The sequence below is a fragment of the Ptychodera flava genome, chromosome 13 (genome assembly GCF_041260155.1).
Source record: "Ptychodera flava strain L36383 chromosome 13, AS_Pfla_20210202, whole genome shotgun sequence".
In the NCBI taxonomy this organism is placed as follows: domain Eukaryota; kingdom Metazoa; phylum Hemichordata; class Enteropneusta; family Ptychoderidae; genus Ptychodera; species Ptychodera flava.
This window is the reverse complement of record NC_091940.1, coordinates 22,652,482-22,672,894: the sequence shown is the minus strand read 5'-3', so window position 1 is coordinate 22,672,894 and position 20,413 is coordinate 22,652,482. Positions and strand designations below refer to the sequence as shown.

Sequence of the window (20,413 nt, the reverse complement as noted above, 5' to 3'; positions counted from 1 at the left end):
AAACAAGTTGTGATTTATAATTTCGAGGCACTGATAGTAAACGGAGATGTATTACACGCAGGCACACGCACTACACAATTAAACACACAAAGACAACACAGCAGAAATCTTAAAATCACTGCATGCCCCTGTAAGGCTTAGGGATGACGGTTTCGAAATGTATTGTTCACAATTTAGAGTTGTTTCCAAAACCATATAATTCTTTTTTTCCCGAAAGCTTTTAGGTATTGGCATCTTAGTATGAGTGTCTGTTTATTTTCATTTTTCGTCGCGAGTCTCTGGCCGTGTCCAAATCTTTTAATTTAATTCCGGAAGAATTAGATATTGATTAAGAAAGCGCGTGGCAGAAGGCGACTGCAATCCAATTAAACACAACATCATTGATTTTCCCTTTGATTCAAAAACAAAAATTGCGACAGGATGGACCTGGTCGATAGCCTGTTTCATTTCAGCTAGTTAATTACGCTTGGCCAAAACTTTTGATTTCGGGGGCTCTTTACCTTTAAAAGGATTAAAATATGTCAATTTTCAAACGTTGGTCCGAAATGGTAATATATACAAACACAAAGACCATAAAAAATGAAGACACAAAACTATAAACTGTTTCTATTGATTGAGTTGTGTGGTTTCGTATGTATGTCTTGCGTTTTATTTTTCTGGAATTATACAAGCTAATATTTATTGCATAAATTTGATTAGACAATGTCTACTTTTATCTTTTTTTGCGAAAGTTCCGTAACTGATTCGAATTTCTCTTGTTGCGCTGTATGTACAGTTGTTTTCGCTGATAGCGACGAATCATCTCGCGTCGTAATTACAGGCAATTGTCCTGGTCACACGCGGATGCAGCGCGGGCTGACAGGTTTAGAGTTGTTCGTCGTTAATAATTAATGAAGGGCGCGTGTCGGGCTTTGTGCGTGTTTTTGTCTGTGCCCACACACAGCGCGATCTGGTCGCGTGCTGCTATTGTGGTGGACATTTGGCGGTGAACTTCGAGCCTATTCATCACGTCACCTTCTGTGACTTTAAAAACTTCGGTTTTAAAGAAGGAAGAAAGAAAGGGAGGGTAGACAAACGATGTATCTCGGTTCTAAGCTGTGAGAAGCCCTGATTGAATAAACAGATTTCCCTATCCTAAGATCGCCAAGATCACGACGCCTGGATGCGTATAATTGTATACAGGGTTTTCCTAAAATAAATATAAGAATCGATCAAAACTAGGATTATTGCAATTTCATCTGTTGAGTTGAGGGTAATTTTGAAAGACACACTGTTGCAAAAACAGACCAAACTTAATATTATATATTGTACATATATATATATAGTATATATATATATATATATATATATATATATATATATATATCCTGTAGAGTGACAAGTATATATATATATATATATATATATATATATACATATATATATATATATATATATATATATATATATATATATATATATATTATATATATATATATATATATATATCGGGACTTTAGACGCGCGATTTGAAATGAATAAAAGAACATCTTATCGAACAAACGAACAAATGATACTGGGATAACAAATGCATACATGTATTATAGAACGTATACATGTTTAGAGCAGAAGCACGCTATGAATTGTGGTCTTTGAATACCAAGCACTGTACAATCTCATCAATTTTGCACTGTTTTGATATATGCCGAGAAAATTGTAATTCTCTACTTATTCTGTTCCAATAACAGAGTTGTTCACCATTTCCGGCCCTCGGTTGGTTTTTTTCTGTTGTTTTACCATATTTGGTCTCGGTGTGGTTCAATCGATCGGGCATTGTCGTTGGCGAGCACAAGAGACATACGCCGACCAAGGGAGCCGTTTCATTTCCGGTTGCGGTCGATCGCCACGCATGCATGACAAAGTGAGAAGTCGCGTTTACAAGTCACAATAATTTATATCGAAATTCAACCTTGAGAAACTAAAAACGTCAAATTTTACAATTTTGTCCATTGGTTTTAGCATTAAAATTAAGGAAAGTTTCCATATCTGTGGGAGACGGGAAATTCAACTTTTGAAATAGACCAAGGATACAGATGTATAAGTGAGAGAGACTCGTTTGTATCTCAATGAACAGACTATGCGGTTCAGAGTGTCACGACAGTCGAGGAAACCATTACAGTTGAGGCTTCCGCTGACATCTACAAGTTAATTCAATTAACAAAATTCAATTATACCGGAAACGATATCTTTATCAAATTCATTGTCAAACTAACTCACTTTTTTATTTTTTTATTCCAAATTTTAGAACGCGAATCAAAATAGCATGTAATTTTTATTAATATTTTCGGAGGATTGCCAGTCACAACGGTGTCTAAATTAGTGCCGACTGTAAGGGCTACGCATCAACGTTTCCGTTTACACATTTTTCATTTTGTATCATATCACTTTTAAATGTCAAACAGTTAAGGAACCTATCGAGTAAAGAACGGTACATATATGTATGCATGAGATAAGAATTGCCCTTCTCTCTTGACTAGGGGGTCCAATATTTTGACAAGAAGGGGGAAAAGTCATTTGACAAAGTTTAGAAAATACGTCTGTCTTTGAACGTCCAAAACGCGAATAAAATGCAATGTGCAGTATGATAGCTACGGGGAGACGAGAGAAGAGCAAAAAAAGGAGCACATTGTGCAAGTGTGTATTGTAAAAGCTTATCTATACCTTTGAAAAGGGAAGCGGGGCATTGTGGATGCACCGAGCAATCTATAGCGAACAACATGTACAGATTGGACCCTGCTATTGACAGGCACCACAACTGACTAGGTGGTCGATTTCTGATAATTCGAACTGGCGCGTTGATGACGCAGATTCGTGGACAAAAAAAACCCTCGCCTTTTCTCAGTAGGACACACGTAACATTAGATTTATTCCATACGAATAGTGCGTGTCGCGTATTAAGTCAGCCTGGAAAGATGACTTTAGAATGAAAACCAACGAACAGAGAACAAAACAATGAAAAGATCATTGTAAACAGCACGCTCAAAGTGGAAATATTAAAACTAAGTTTTTTATGCCATACGTGGTCTATGAAATTTAAAGTTCAGGCGACCTCTTTTATCGTCAATTATTGAAACTGGATGCATAAATTACATCTAGTGCGACAGTGATTTAATTCGCCATTTTCGTTGAAAAAATCCCTAAAAGATTGTAAAATATTTTCGAATAGTTTGAAATTAGTGCTAAATTTTTACCGTCTTTTACAGAAATGCAGCCGTGAAGTGGATGCGATTTACAAAACACTGGAACAGTTTTGCGCCAAAAATCCTGCCTGAAAAAAAAATGGCGACTCCAAAAAAACAGTTAAACTAGCATCAAAACACGTTCACTCTGCTGTATTATTTATACCACTGACTTTACAGGAGCTGGCAAGTGAACCAACAGGTGTTTCTCGTTCATGTCAACCAGTGGATATAGGCCTAATAAAAGAAAACGAGACAGTAGACGGGAAACGGCTTTGAAAGACACGGAAAGGCCTCACAAGTATTACATGTCACACTAGACCGCTTACACACCAATAACACCTGAGCGTTTTCCTGTTGGCTTGTTCATTCCCAGACGGACTCAATACAGGGTTTTAAAATTGCACTTTCTGCGCATATGAATACAGCCGGAAACTGTGACAACAAGGTGCCAGGCGGGAGGGTTTTTTTTTGCGAAATTTTACGACCAAGCCCCAGAACATGCGTGAAATACCTGGCATATATTATTGAAAAAAATTGTAACACAGTACGTAATTTCATTCGTTAGGCTCACTGCCAGCCAATAGGAAAGCAGATAGAGGGCACTTAATTTTACACATATGCACTGAGACGATTCCATCGTATATCGATTCGGGGAGAGATGGGCCGATTGCTCTCATTTGAATAATGACATTTTGTTAACGAATGCGCGTGTGCGTAGCATGATGAGAACAAAGAACGCAGTGGGATGGGAATTGTTTAGAAGTAACTCCCAGCCCTGTATATAAACCAGCAAGGCAGTGTTTTTTTTCCTTAATTTCAGCGAGCCGTCTCTGATCGACGCTACGGGTCGCACATGCGCGAAAATAGTTAATTGTTCTGACAGAAGTTACTTTTGGACACTGGGGTAGCTTCAAATTGACACTTTTGATTCGCGCTGGTCGTTAACTAATTGAAGTTCCTGTTTGGGTGTGTGTTTGCCACCGTCATCTATTTGGGACTGTTGAACCCTGGCAGTGAGTAACAGTTGCTGACAGCTCCCACTACCCGGGGTTTTAATTCGACTTGAAATTTGTATCAGAGCTTGCAAACGCTGCGTTTTTGTTCGCTAATTTTCTAGACGATCTCGTGGGGCTGTTGATGGATTAAGCTTAAGTATTTCCATTTAGTTGTACCACCTGATCACAGCGACTGTATTCGCCTATAAAGTACCCAGACCTGGAGCTCATTCACTTGACGGCGCTGTAGAAGCAAACAACGTACGCAGCAACACGCACATCGTCGTCGTCATCCTCTTAAAACGTCAAAGGCATCCCAGCCACGCCATCGCCAGCACCATGCCCCGCTCGTTCCTCGTCAAAAAAGTGAAATCGGAAGACGCCGTCTCCCACTCGGAGGCCGCGTCCAAGACGAATCGGCCGTTGGTCGTCGGCAACCGCGTCGTCAGCGGGATCTGCGTACGATTGAATAATGGTAAGTTGACGTATTCTACAGCGTGTCTTCGTCAAAATCTCTGTGCACAGCCTTCGCCTCGCCGTCATGCTTGGCTTTGCATGCATACGCGAGGATGATGGCTAGGGGATTCGCGCAGAGACAAGAGTACATCATTCGACATATCTGCCCTGTTGCTTCAACTCCCGGTCAAACCGAGGATATATACATCCACGGTTTAACCTTGTTGCGTCCCCACATGTGGTTATTTGTTTTCCGAGTATTATTTAAGGGCACACTTCATCCGTAAGTGCCTTTACAGAATCTGTTGACTTAACTCTCGTCAAGTATTTATTCTCCTTCTTCTCTTTCTTCCGTAATTTGAAATTCACACAGGATACATTCACGACATTCTGCCGAACAGCGACATCGAGAACAACAACAGCGTTCGGGACCTGACCATCAAAGGGGAGTCCGATGACAAGATAGAGGAATTCAAGAGGAACAATTTCCACGAGGAGAAAGGGGAGGTAGCCTACGACGCGTTCCTCATCACGGACGGCCGATCGAGAAAGCGAGGCCTGAACGCCGATGAGCAGAACCGACAGAGATACACGTGTAACGAGTGCGGGAAACATTACGCAACGTCGTCGAACTTGTCGCGGCACAAACAGACGCACCGCAGCCTGGATAGCAAATTGGCCAAGAAATGCCCCGCGTGCGGCAAGGTGTACGTCAGCATGCCAGCACTCGCCATGCACGTGCTGACGCACGACCTCAAGCACCGCTGCAGCATCTGCGGGAAGTCGTTCAGCAGGCCGTGGCTACTGCAGGGACACATGCGCTCGCACACGGGAGAGAAACCCTTCGGTTGTGCGCACTGCGGCAAGGCTTTCGCCGATAGATCGAATTTACGCGCCCATATGCAGACCCACTCCGCGTACAAGAACTTCGCCTGCAAGAGGTGTAACAAGTCGTTCGCGCTCAAGTCATACCTCAACAAACACTACGAGTCGGCCTGTTTCAAATCAATGACGGCCCCGTCGTCACCTTCGTCGTCGGTTTCGTCGCTGGTGGACAGCGACACGGCGGCTTTTTCGCCCCCGGAGTTGACGACGCTCGTGTGAAGAAGAGTTGTCCGAGCAAGGCGGGATCGTGATATGTTGACATCTTCTGCGAACGATAGATGAAACGGCAGCTTGTTTTCGTCAAAACAAGTACAGCTCTCAGAAATGGATAGCGTCTCGATTGTGTCATTCCGATGTGTTGTTTACGTAGAACACTGAAGCTGTCTGTTGCTGGTTGTAGTATTTAGAAAACAAATACAACATGGTCTCAAATTTAGCGCATCAAAGGCACCATTGAAGTCTTTTGGAGCTTTTTTTATATGCGAATAAGAAGATAAACATTTTATTTAACACTGAAAACAAAGATACACTGTGTTCTAAAGAAAGACGGGAGTATCGGGCCTTGTCTGTGTGGATGGTTATTTTACCAACAAATGACGCAATGGAGATGTGATTTTGCGATTTTCTTTCCGATGGACAGCTCACGCGCATCTCGAGAAATTGTCGTCAGTTCAACATGCGACACTGCATGGACATTACGATGGTGACACCAACACACAGCATCCTTCTTTCAGTGGGAAGCGACTGAGACAGCGGTTTTGTTGTAAATAGCGTCGTTGCGGGCTTCGTCCCAGGGTTCAGATACCTGAGAGACTGCTTTGAAGAGAAACAGGTCATCTTTCACTTGCGTATCCCGCTCCATCGGATTTTTTTTAAATTTTGTTTTCATGTGGATGCAAATCCCATGCGTACCTACTTAGAAGAGATGCAAGTGGTACACCCGTATAATGAACACGCCTTGTGACGGAACATTACGCAAAAGAAAGCGAGAGGTCGGCGCTAAAAAGCTGAATAGCTCCCAAGATCCGACGTTTTAAGCCAGTGGAGAACGGAAGAGAAAAAATGACGAGAAATTTGGTGTAATTTACAGCAATTTGCGAATTTGAGTACGACATTGGAACCCCCCGCCCGAAGAGTGCAACGTTAAACAACAGTGAATATTGGAAGGGGTCTCGACGTCATTAACAGGCAAACACAGAACACATTCACGGCATTGTGCCGTATAATGGACCAACGTTTCCGATAATAGAAAACACATAGACTCTGAACCGTACAGATTCGGGGAAATTACTCACCCGTTTTTGCAATAATTTAAGCAACGAAATATCTCTCCAGTTATTATATTTATGATAGAAAAGACGATTTTAAAAGCAGGTCATGTAGTTTTTATGTGATCTTTTGATGTTGACGATGAAGAGACTTTTTTTTTGGTGTGATGCGATTTCCGAGCGACGGTACGTGACGCAGCAACAGATTGCAAGCCATTTTTAGCGGCAGAGGTTTTCGATTTGACCTTTGACACTGCGAAAAACGAAGAAGTCACTCCCTTTGTTGTTGTCGTTGTATTGTGCACACCGAAATTGAAGGATACTGCATTGATAACTCCACTGAAAAAAGCTGACTGCGAGAAAAAGGGTCTTTTCTTTGTGGTGGTTCCCCGGCATAATTAAATTCCCAGCGCTCGCAACGTTCAGTATTGAACACTGTTGAACAGAATATTTGCGTCATCGCCTTGTTATTTGGCGAAGGAAATCGGGGACAAATCAAGAGAAATGCAGAAACAAAATTAACTCTATTTAGTAGCTGAGATTTTTTCACCTCCAAATTATTTGAAAGCAGGGGTTACGCATGACGTATTTGATGCTCTGAATCAGGTTGTATTTACCTATATCCGTTAAAAGAATGGGTATATAATGAAACGACATGTGTGTTTGACACTTATACAGGGCGGCCTTCGTCGACAAGCCGCCTCAGTCTCGTATCTCTTGTCTCGGATAAGACGATTCCATACATTTTCGACCACTCTTTACTCAACAATACCCCAAAATATATCGGTCACTCTATTATTTGAGAGGGAGAGGACAATATCTCCACGTTGGAGGGACGTTTAACTTAATAAGCAATACTCAATATTAAATAATACTTAGTCTCCCCATAGTTGCAGGTGGTAGGTTTTCTAATATGCAAAACAATAAAAAAAAGGATCTTGTACTATATTTTTCTAAAAAAGGGGTGAGGGAGTTTGAAACATAGTGTAGGTATCTATACTGATGCAATCTTCAACACGTCCCTCCCGTGAAGAAATCTCTCCCATTAAAGAGTAGAATGATCCTAATGATATGAAAGTACTATCTTTAATCATCAAATTCGTACAAGTTGACGTGCAATTTTTTCACATGCAACAGACAATGTTTGTTTGTTTGTTTGTTTAGTGTGTGGTGTTAACTTTTAACTGTTAAGAACCGAGGAATTAGTTTCAATGTGTGTGCGTGTGTGTGTGTGTGTGTACAAATTATATGACGGTGATATTTTTACCGAATACGATGTAACCGTACTAAACGAGTGGTTTTTTTTCTTTCTTTTGAGGTAGCAAAAGATATTTAAAGTGAACGTACTGAACTGTATCAGACAGAACATTACTGTGTGACCTTAATGTGCAATAAAACCCAACAGTCATTCTTGAAACATACCCTGAGTCGTGATGGCGTGTCGTCCCTTATCTAATCTACGACGGCTACTCTCGAAGAAATGCGTTCAGAAACCGAAATGAGCTCTCGGCCGCAGCAGAATATTTATTACGCCCCACGTGAACTTTGACCTCGCGATATCCTCTGTATATTTCAGTCGTGGAGCAAACGAATGAAGAATCAAAATCTCGTAAATTAACGTGTTTTTATTTCCCTACATCTACATCTTAATTGACGCCGTCTGCGCATTGCCTCTACCTACTGCTCATACTCTTCCCAAAAGTGGGTTATCTATTTTTCGTCCTTTGATCAATCGTTTTATTACAATTACAGTCAGTTTGCTGCTTTTTGTGTTAAAGTATATTCCATTGAATTTCGACTTGGTATGTTTATTACAGCCGAGTCCATCATGTAATTGTGTGTTCTAAGCCCAAGGGCTTAGAGAATTCATCACCGTGTCTCCGTGCAATTGATTTCAAAGCGTCCAATCAGCGAAGCTCGCACTCTAATATAACATGTTGCTTTTGTCACAAACAAGTCTCCACGGCCGATAATTTTTACTTAAGGCTGGTGAATAATAACGAAAAGAAAAAAATATCAGGCATATCTCCCCAAACGCACGGTCTTCCAATATTATGAATGTTATTGCGATCGAGTGCATCAAAATCAAAATGGCGGACGCGCGGGAGTAACAAGTTGGAAGTGAGCGCGACTGGTTCGGCCGTTCTGAATATGTATTTTCCCGCCAGCACGAGAAAGAAGTGGAGAAGTACACTATGAAAGGGAAAGTAGCATATGTGTGCTTCTAATATTACACACTTCTAGCACTTGTAGGCGAGCGTCTCTAAATTTAATCGGGGGCTCGAAATCCAGTGCACTTTACGCAGGCCTTTTAAAAGCCAAACAGCTAACGTCCGTGTACGACGAAGGGGGGCTTCGGGGGAAGTAAACTTTGGAGAATGACAGGGGAAACCAACTTGTGCTAAAAATTAAGATCATATAACATTAATTGCTATAAAATTTGCAGAAATTGCGCAAACTTTGCACGTTCAATCACACAGAGAATGTCAGCAAATCATCGAAAATCCCGTCAATTTGTAAGGAATGACAAGAGTTACGCTTGCAGAAGATTTCTCATATTGTCATGCGCATGGTAGTATTATTTTCCAAATTCCCAACATTTAGAATTTATCGCTGTTATTGACCACCTTTCTCCTACTGCACGGCCACCCCATCGGAAAGTGGCTGATATACACACGTACAGCTCTCCACGATGGAGATCGTTCCGAAATGTATAGCGCGCGTTTCGCGCTTGACTATACTTCGTTAGGGTTGAAACAGTAGCGCACCTCGGTGCCTGAGCGGTTTCACCTTACAGGGCAATTTTGTCTCAATTTATACGCCCTTTTATTTTTGTGGCATCGCTTTGTGCAAACCATTTAAAGCATTTTGGGCTTTACAGTTCTCGGATTGGCGTAATGACGTAATTGGATAAAGTCGAACTGCGTTGTCGACGGCTGACTTCCATTGATTCGCTGGCTGACTTGATTTCATTCGCTGTATAATCATCTCAATTACACCACACGGCGTATAATTTTGGATTTTTTTTCTGCAGGAAAGATCTCAGAATATGCTGGTCTTGGTCGGCGTGCGAAAGACTCATTCACCCTTTGCAATTTTATGCGCCAGATTGCAAAGCCATTTAAATGTCTCACGGTATTTGAACAAATTTTATTGACAATATCTAACAAATTTTTGCGAGATCTGCTAGAGAATTTGGCTTTACGGGTAGATAATGGTCGATTTATAATGAAGGCCCTTTCATGGACATTGCATTTCGCCCGGGAGAACTCTTTTATTGGATTGAAGTTATGACTCACACTAACCAAATTGTATTTTCTTGTAATTAATTGCAACATAGAGAAGGAGAAATAAGACCAAATAAACGGTGTAGCATGACATTATCCGAGTGTTTGGAGTAGAACTTTCACCCGTATTTATATTATCCGAGGGAATTTTGCAATAACTTGCGATATTTATGTCATTTGCTTAGTTAAGTGTTGTGTCTTTATACATAGTAGTAGTCTGCTCTGCTGTTAAGTCCTCGAGCTCGTGTATATTTGGCATTGTGCTTCGAGGCTTTTGTAACGGGGTAATCACTGGGCAGCGGACGAGGTTCAGCCTAACAGCTTCCGAAAGAAAATGGACAGATTTGTCTAAATTCTCTAGATAGCACAGAAACTTGATTAGGAAAACGCTAAATCCCGGTTATAATCGCGCTCCCTTTTTGACCGTTGCGTGATCAAAGTCTGCATGGGAGAGATTAAACGCTTGTAAATACATGCGTGCAGCTTCTCCCACTGCACGGGAGAGTTTAAAGAACACGGCGCGCAGAATCGCTAAGAAAATCAACTGAATTAGTTATCAAGGTGGGTTTTGCTTTATTAATGCAACATCTCGACTTCTATTGTCAGATTTAGTTTTTTTTTCACATCGCCATAGGGGAGAATTTTGCACACAATCTAATTTTATCCTGAACGACTTGTTAAGCTCGCCAGTGGCGAAATTCCATCGCGTTACCATGGCATTCCCTGACATCACAGCTTTCATTGGATTCCAGATCAATTTGTATTGATGCACCCATCAGAGAGCACTCATACAGATACTGTGTATGGTATTGTCTGCAATACTGTCACTGTGTGGGCACGTATGTATGTATGTATGTATGTATGTATGTATGTATGTATGTATGTATGTATGTATGTATGTATGTATGTATGTATGTATGTATGTATGTATGTATGTATGTATGTATGTATGTATGTATGTATGTATGTATGTATGTATGTATGTATGAATGTATGTATGTATGTATGTATGTTGTATGTATGTATCTATTTTATGTCTATATCTATCTCTCTACCCATCTATATATCTACAAACTATGCGTATTGACACACATTTATTTAAATACAATTATAATTATATAAAATATAATTTATAATTTTCTTGATTAATCTGCACTCTCTCACACACACACACACACACACACACACACACACACACACACCACACACACACACATATATATATATATATATATATATATATATATATATATATATATATATATATATATATATATATATATATATAATTGCTCGCTGACAAGAAAGACACTGGCAAACATTTACACGTGCAGGAGCAGGGAAACAGGCAAAGAGGTAATGTAAGTAAAGGCTACTGACAAAAATAGAATAAATAGACATATATCGAGTTGAAGAAAATACAGAAAGTCTGGGGAAGAAAATTTCTGCTGTCGGATTAGTGGTACGACATACACGTACACTGGTCATGATAATTAAGAACGTGCCCCCACTCGGATACCCGACAATATCCGAGCCCACTTATCGGTTATCGAAATGGTAGAGTTTTGTCGTGCAGACGCTGCCACGGCTATCAGGGGTTTTTTCAAGGCTGTCACTCCAGCTCAGATATCACGCGAGTAGAAAAATCGGTCGGTTTGTGAAGAACGACGGGAATAAACGTATACGGACAGCCCCTATCAAGCAACGACGCAGCAGGATAACATCTTGGTGACTGTATGGAACAAATTAATTTTCAGGTTGTTATTCGAGTCCCTTTGTGAGACGTGTCAAAAGACCGCGCAATGAATTTGCGCGCCATCTCGAATCATCTTTTAGTGATAGAAAAAAGTCTTCAGCAGTTGAATTCATTGTATGGGACAACAGATCGTTTTTATTACAACAAGTCTGAGTGGGAGTAATCGAGAGCTTTTATAAAACCCAACATTGCATTTCTTTACCAGTTTTTCTTTATGTCCGCGTGGAATCTCGTCAACAGATTTCTCCATCCAAACAAGATAATAGACGAATGACAGAAACTCCAAGCTATCATTTTTCTGCCATTTTTCTCACCCTCCTCGCGATTTTTTTTTTCATTCTCTCATTTCCGAAGCAGATTTTTTTTTATCAGGGGCATTTCGGCGAGACTACTGAAAGGCGAGTTTTAATATTGGTTCTCTGATTATCTCTGCCTTCAATCGCTTTGTCATCCTTATCAACTTCGCTCGATCAACAAGTATACCGCGGCAACAGTTGTGGATCGTGCTATTCATAGTACAAAGTTCGAAGCGAATTTACTGCGCTCAAATGAAGCCATTTCGCGTGTAATTGAGACTTTCTATTTCGATTCTCGTGTCTTCTCAGGTTTTTTTTGTGACTCTTCGTCTTTAAGCCGAAAACATCTTGAACGACTTCGTCATAATGCATCGCACACCCGTCGTTACCATGGTAATCGGTTATGAAGCGTGGAACCTGATCTTGAAAGAGAGACGACCGGTGGATTTTTATATAGCACAACATTAAATGGTTTCACAATCATGAATCTGTTTAATGTCGTTGATCATCGTAGTTTACTCCTTGCACCGTTCTTTCCTTGCATACAATCACAGGATATCTCAAGTACCTGTTTACAATTTTATGACTGGAAATATAGCGTGAGTTTTATATTTATTTTTGATATTTCAATGTTAGTCTCGATGTTTCTGGATAAATTGTGTCGAACATTTCATGATGTTTACGGCGCGACGCAAAGTAGGCAGAAATCCGATGTGATCTGTTGTTTAATTTTGGGAAAGAATCTGATTGAGGGGTTTTAAACCGATGGCAGAATTATAGAACCTTGATAACAATTGGAAATAAACACTAGTCTTTCTCACATTTAGTGGGAGGGGTTAGAAATATATTTCTGCAATATCTCTTAAGTGATAAATTTCCATGGAAACATGCAACGCGGCTAAAGCACTGATATCTCATCTTTCGACATCGTTTCATATTCTTTTCTAGCTTCTCTCTATTATGTTTATATTTGTCTGTCTGCTGTATGACTGTATGTCTGTCTGTGTGTGTCTGACTTTCGTCTGTGATGATCACCCGTCTATGTAAGTGTGTCCACCCCATCACGTCAATTCGATATTGAACGCACTCAGACCGTATCTTTGAAAGATGTGCTGGCCCCAAAGTGCACACGCACGGCGTCCCTTGACGTATTATATGAATAGATCTGTGTCTATTTTTACATCAAACAGTCCAAATCAGGACCTTAAAAGACCTTAATAAAATCTCCTAGCTAAAAAGGGGTCACAATGACAGTTATCGTATTCTGTGAGACGAAAGCTGGCACTAGGCGCAAATTTGGAACGTTGAAAAAGCCAGGATAGAATTCGGCTGTTGCAGGGCTGAGACCCACGGATTTCATTAAAGTCTATCAGACTATGTTCGTTATCTCATCCCGCGTGCAGACAAAACGACGGCTGTGCGATGTACCAGCGGCAGCAACCGCATCGTTGCGCCGCGTCAGATGTGCGGACCAAACGCCGAGGCGGTTTTTTTTTTGCTGCAGATAAGAGCAGTCCTCCTTTCGTCTTATGAGAGATTCTCTTCCTCATGGCGCAAATACATCCGAAGACATAAATCAGGCGCTTACGAAATTTCATGACAACGCTTAAGTGAGTTTTAGTGACGTCAGACGCAGCCAGTCTCCGGCGAAAGTAGCATCGCAACACCGTATTGCATCGACAAGACTCGCATCTATGAAAGTGCGTCGTGTGTTATGGCAGTATATCTCATAGCCATAGGTCGACATCGAGAAATGTTAAATACCTTTAAATGCCATTTGTGATCCTATTTCATCGGTTTAGAGGCACACGGTAGCATGGCTGGGACGGCGTTGTATACTTGCCGTGGATCTGAAATTTTTTGGAAGCAATGATATTCGCTGGAATAATTACACCAACATTAGTAAGATATGGAAGATTAATGAGACCCACAGGGGCCTGACGGCTAACATCATTCAATCAACGGTGGCTAGCATCGTGAATAAACTTGTCGAATTAGAACCCTTCACTGTATATATTTAGGGACCAAAATGCCTCCCACCGCGCGGAATTTACAAATTTTGAAAAATTCTCAGCGACTTATTTAAAAGAGCGCTTTGATAAACTGAAGAAGTGGAAGTTTTATCGACGTTTCTTGCATGCAGAAGTAAAATCACACCGGAGGAAATGTGTTTGGAGAGTGGGCGCCCGCGTCTACCGCTCAAATTCTGGAAAGCTGAGGTGCTTTGCTGACACAGAGCTGCGTCCAATTTGTCTACCACCTCGGAGACTCATCAATCTCTGGGAAAGGTGCACGCCGAGTCCATTTCAGATGTAAATTTCCCCAACTGCGCAATTTAGAACAATTGTGAAAATCACTAGTCCACGCAGAACCTTCGATTTCCCGCCATTTGCGAAGGGAAATCGGTCAGAGGAAGAGGGTAATTTGTAGTCAATTTGCGCATGATCACAGCATGGAATGGTTCACTTCAAACAAGTACAAAAAGAAATGGATTAAGTGTGGAATATATTAGTTATTTGTCCAGGAAGTAGCTTGTTGACTAGCGATCAACTTAATAATGCCCCGGTATATGAGATCGATTTCTCAGATTTATGGAGGCTGCTGCCGTAGCTTGGTTCACAGCTATGCCATAAAAATGCCTACAAATGAACGCGAACGGTTTTAATATGTAAGAAAGTGCGAAAAGAGCATTCAGTTATGTTTAGAATACTAAAAACTCTTGAGCATTTCTGTTTTTAATACAAATCCGTGACAGGCGATTTTATCAATAATGCCTTTTGTTGCCGGGAATTGAGTAATAACAATTCTACATTAAATTTCGGAATGGCCATTTGCGCTGCTCTTCAATATACGAAAATAAAAGAAAAAAACGCGGTTGTCTTCTGTTTGATCATTAAGTTTACGATCGAAGTCATTTTGACAGAGCCACGGCTAACGCAACGTCACGGCCGCTCGCTCTGTGAAGGCGGAAAGTCGATTTGAGGGGATTTTACAGATTTCAGATAGGAGGATTTGCTGGTCGCTCAAAAACATCTGCCGCAGAAATATTACAATTCCCAAATAAAACACATCGACGTTTGCTTTGACAATTTTTTTATAAATGGTAACTGATTAAAGCTCCATTAGCTGTGACTTTAGATGTACTTTCCATTATTTTGTTTTGTTTATGAAATCACGTTTATTTTGCTTCTGGTTAATTCATGTCGCAATTCTAAGGATCCAACTTGTCAACATGAACTGCGTCTTTCTAATATCCGATGTCGATATTGTTCAAAGATGAATTTTAGTCCGATCTACATTTCATTCGTCAACATGACATTGCATATTGTGCAAATTCGCTGTGTATTTCAACGTACTTTAGGCAGATCGATAGAAGACTGCTTTTTTACAGAACAAAAGTAATGAAAATGTTAGCAAGAGTTCGAGATATTGTCCTTTTATATATGATGCTTCAGAGTGTTTTCCCGCCATCACTTTGTACGATATTCGTTTGGGAAGTCGATATTGAAACAATGGAGGGAGGGAGGGAGGGAGGGAGGGAGGGAGAGAGGGGGGAGGGAAGAAGGGGCGACATAAAGAGAGAGAGACAGACACGGAGATAGACAGATAGACAGAGAGACCGAGGCAGATAGATGGACAGAGAGACAGAGGCAGACAGAGACAGACGGACAATCAGAGATACAGAGTGCATGAGAAGAGACAGATTCGGAGAAACAGAGAGACAGAGACAGGGTGAGATTGACGAAATAGTGCGCAGGTGCGACGAAGAGTCCGCGGCCATGCATGATTCATCGGGGTGCACTTTAGCGTGAGTGAAACATTACATAGATGTGCATGGCTTTCGTGACTGTCCTGGGCAAACGGCTAATCTACAAGCTGGCCACCTGAGGCTTCGTCTGACACGCCGCTACATTTAGACCAGTCGTCGCGTCGTTTCTGACACCAAAAACACTGTCACGGAGTCGCTGTTCAAGCTCGCTGCGCTTTGGAAGGAAACAGAAACGGTCCAAAGACCCCCGTATTAGGAAATGAAACCTAAAAGGAAAAACCCAAGCAACATGTCTTATTCTGGGTGGCGTAATTAAAATTAAAGGGGACAGTACTACATTATACGGCAGGGTATCCCCCGGTGTATGTGATTACGCTCACAGGCCCGATAAGTCTATTCCAGCGTGTACTAATATGTTTGCTCTCACGCTTATTGACTCCGTCTGTCACGTTCTGTTCTGAACTTATACTGCCCACTTTCCCGTCTAACATCGCCCCGGAATTATAAATAAGTAAACGCCCCCCCCCCCTCCCTCCACTTCTTAGAACGGGCAAACCTATTTCGGTTACGTATTACGCGGTGTGTTGAGCACCTCCGCAAATACATCTGAAATTCGACCTATCTCTCTTTCCATTTTTCCCCCGAGAAGAAGCAATTGCTGAATTTAAAAACGTATGCGATAAAGGCTGCAATTACTCACTCGACTGTTCCGCGGACTGAACGATTCATCTCTCGCTGTTTTCAAGAGTCATTTCTTCCTTTGAATGACGTAACGCTGACGACACCTTCAATGATCTTTTACAATAATATCAGCGGTAAAGTGTTTCGAAACGTAAACGACTGCTGTAACAAAAATCACATATTAAAATTCCAATCCATTATATCTCTCCCTATTTATATTTTGGTGTTCCGACTTTACTTTTCATTTCGCGGAATTATCTTCAAATATTTAGAAGTGTTCATCTGTTTGCGAACGCAACGTTCTTTCGCTTATTCGGGCATTTTAATATCACCATCAACAATTGGTAGGATTTGTTCGTCGTCTTTCATAGCGCTGATTTCATTTTGTAAAGTTAGTCTGGTATTTCTTTGTTCGGAACATTATTACAATCTGACGTTTTTTTCTCCCTTTATTTCGCCTCTAAATAGATTCTTTATGCATGGTATTCACCCGTCACATCTTTTCCAGGGTTATGAAGCAAACCAAATCGCCGTGGAGATTTTTTTTAGCTCTCTTTCAATCAAATCATTGTGCATTCCGGTTCCGGGATTTTCTGCAACACCACCACTCGAATATATCAGAGCTCGGCGAGCGATCGACGGCCTCCTTGCCGCTCACACAGATAATCTCTATCGAGTCAACTTAAATTTAACGTTAGCTTTATCTTGCTACGAAAACATGTCAAACAGAGCCCTTGCACGCAAGCGCAGATAAGTATATAGGCTATAGTTGCCCATCTGGTGTCTCATTTTATCATTTCTAATTGAATTTACTTTCTTTTCAACTGGTGTGTTTACGGTGCATAAAGCACCCATCCTGTAGCTTCCATGTAGAGACACCACTCCGGTTCTGAACTACAAACAAATTCTGATTTGATTTCAACCCTACTCCTTCCTACGCGCATGATCCAACGCCACGCCGCACTTCCAGCCATTATTTTATGCCACAGTTTGTTATCTCTTCTCTCGGCTTGCGCGGGACGTTTGGCAGGAGTGATGCCCGACGGATGGCGAACCTGGGAACTCCTCGTACTCTTAGCTTACTGTTGCATCGTATAAGCTGACCTGACTCGAAGCCACGGTGCTATATTCTCTGTTCCACTCCTCGTACACCGAAAAAAATTAGCGTACATGAAATTGATTCAAAAATGCAAACGTCAATTTTTTACGCAATCTTATCATGTACATTTTTGACAAAAAGCACAATTGACGCCAAACAAGTACATCGTATCGACTTCCGTGAAAAAAACCGCCTAAAATCAATATACATCATATGTGACATGCGCTTTCAATTTATTTACTAGTTATAAAGTCACGACGTATCGTTAGAATACGGTGATTTCGTACACAACTTTCATATTTTAGAAATAGCTGTCAAAAGGTAATAAAGAACGCCCAAAAGTAAACTGTCGTCTGCAGATTTTGGCGCCAAATGTTCAATGTTCAAAGACCTTGGCTGGTACGTTAACTGGAAATAATTGATTTGCCAATTACGAACAGAAACCCCCGAAACTTTGTAGGCTGCCGATATTTGAATATATTAAATCGACCCGTTGGAGCATGACTTAATGCTGCCGACTGAATGAAAGTCGGACTGGGCCATTGTTACCCGTTTGAAATTGTACCAAATTCTATCCATTCACTTAACTTCAACTTCTAACAAGTGTTTTTTATTATCATCTGCATGTAAGGGCAGTAATGACGCCTTTCTTCCCGAACAAAGCCGAATTATACACACCGCCGTCCGACATGGCTCTGACACCAGTGACGGGCTTTCTCAATTATGGAGTCCCGCCAGACGACGGGTAACCTGTTTAAAGAGGCGCGTCCGCGGGGTGAGTCGCGCTCGCACGCGCTTTTCCTCACGCCCACCACCCTCTCTGAAATCTGCTCGCCGGTGAGTTATTGTGAACTTTGGGACGATAGCAAGGCGACAACTTTAAATTATAGAGAAGGTAAATTAGAGGGCCTGACAAGCTGCGGTTGTTTCAAATGACAACATCAGACGGTGAACAAGTAGTAATATGAATGAATGGCACCTTGGTTTCTATTTTATATCCATATTTACTGCGATTTTTATAGGTTTTAAAGATTTACCTGTCTGTACCTGAGACGCCACAAACTCAAAACAACTATTTTATGAAGCTATATTACCTGTTGAAGTATTTCTTCATAATTATATGTGGTTTAATGTGGGCCCCAAAACTAATATAGGTAAGTAACTTGAGAATGCCTATTTTGTAGGTTTTCGGATTTCTTTATTTTGAGCTTGATGGATGACGATCGTTGAGTTTTTTTCGTCTGATAGCCATGAGAGCTGTTTCCAAATGATCTCGCCTCTTTGTATCCTTGGAAGAAAAAAAACGAAAGACGTTCCTCACAGCACACGACGTGAAATGTCCATTTTGTATCTTTACCACTGAAGTCCAACATTTAACCATAATGCTATGAGTTGATGGGGATATATTTCTCTGAGCGAGAGAGAGAGAAAGAGAGAGAGAGAGAGAGAGAGAGAGAGAGAGAGAGAGAGAGAGAGAGAGAGAGAGAGAGAGAGAGAGAGAGAGAGAGTTACAAATAACGACTTGTGCTAATGTCAGAGTCAGAAGTTTTCGTCGCTTTTGAACCTTTTTTAAAATACATTACAATAATATTGACCCCAGCATTGAAGACAAGTATAACTCGGAGCAGTAATGTTCAAAAAGAAAAAAAATCAAAATCTACACCGACAGATTTCGACTTCCCCCAATTATCAGTATATGAGAATTAATAACAGTCTGTTAGAAGACTCTTGTACTGGTAATTCGACTGCCGAGATCTAGAAATAAAACCCACATCGATAGTTAAAAATGAATTATTTTGGGGAATGCAAAGCCAGAGAATTCTCAAGACACGGAGAAATTGAATCGCCTTTGCTTCTCGTAGCCTTAAACTACATCAGTATTCAATTCGGTTTCGACCTCCTCTCTCGCAGTCTCGTGGCGCGATTTATATCGCGCCTCCTATAAGCGCAATAGCTTTCCACCACGGAGGGACCGTGTTTCCACCAATCGAACCGCTTGGCGAGGCAAGTCTCTCGTAACAGAAAATACAAAGGTACGCCCACGGGTGCTAAACATCCAGCCGAAAACAAAATGTGACGCGCGACGAAATAATTGCACCGCTCCGGCTGAAGATTTGCGAGTCGGTGACAGCAAAATGTCTTCATTTGTCACTGTTTGTTGGTTTGTTTCACACAACAGATCTTTGCTCGAGACAAATACCAACGATAAACGGGTATGCAGAAGGCTATTAACAGTAGTCTTGTAAACTCGAACAGCTTAGTCAAAGAACCTGTTGTCTAGTTCGCAGAAAAAATTAGAACGTGAGCGATATGTATATAATATAACGCATTTTGTACGACAGTTACTGGCGATATATGCGCTGTTTAGGGATTATTGTCCAAGTCGGCGATGTCCAATCAGCGGTAATTCAGTTTTCCTGATCGCTAATTTGATTTCATGAAAATGCCAAGCGATAAAAATGAAAACAAATGCCATCTTTCCAGTATGTAATTATAACTAGTTGATGGAAAGGGGCGGTAGTTCGCACTTCACCAGGCACGCGTGACCGGCGATGGCAAACCGTTACCAAATCGCGGTATTTGATTTCAAGATTTCGGTTTTCGAAGGAAAGAGGGGCTTAGGTTCTATGAAAACATGAATACCGTCAACAATGTATTCAGAAACATGGTCCGTTTGTTTTAAAAAAGACATTCGAAGTC

General features: G+C 41.1%; 1 protein-coding gene across 1 annotated transcript; it reads left to right on the top strand.

Moving 5' to 3' along the window:
- Window positions 1-4,000: 4,000 nt before the first annotated feature.
- Window positions 4,001-8,246, top strand: LOC139147849 (transcriptional repressor scratch 2-like). Its single transcript, XM_070719062.1, has 2 exons — window positions 4,001-4,691; window positions 5,046-8,246. Exons 1-2 carry the CDS (start codon window positions 4,556-4,558, stop codon window positions 5,774-5,776), a joined length of 867 nt encoding a protein of 288 aa, XP_070575163.1. The 5' UTR covers window positions 4,001-4,555; the 3' UTR covers window positions 5,777-8,246.
- The last annotated feature ends 12,167 nt before the right edge of the window (window positions 8,247-20,413 follow it).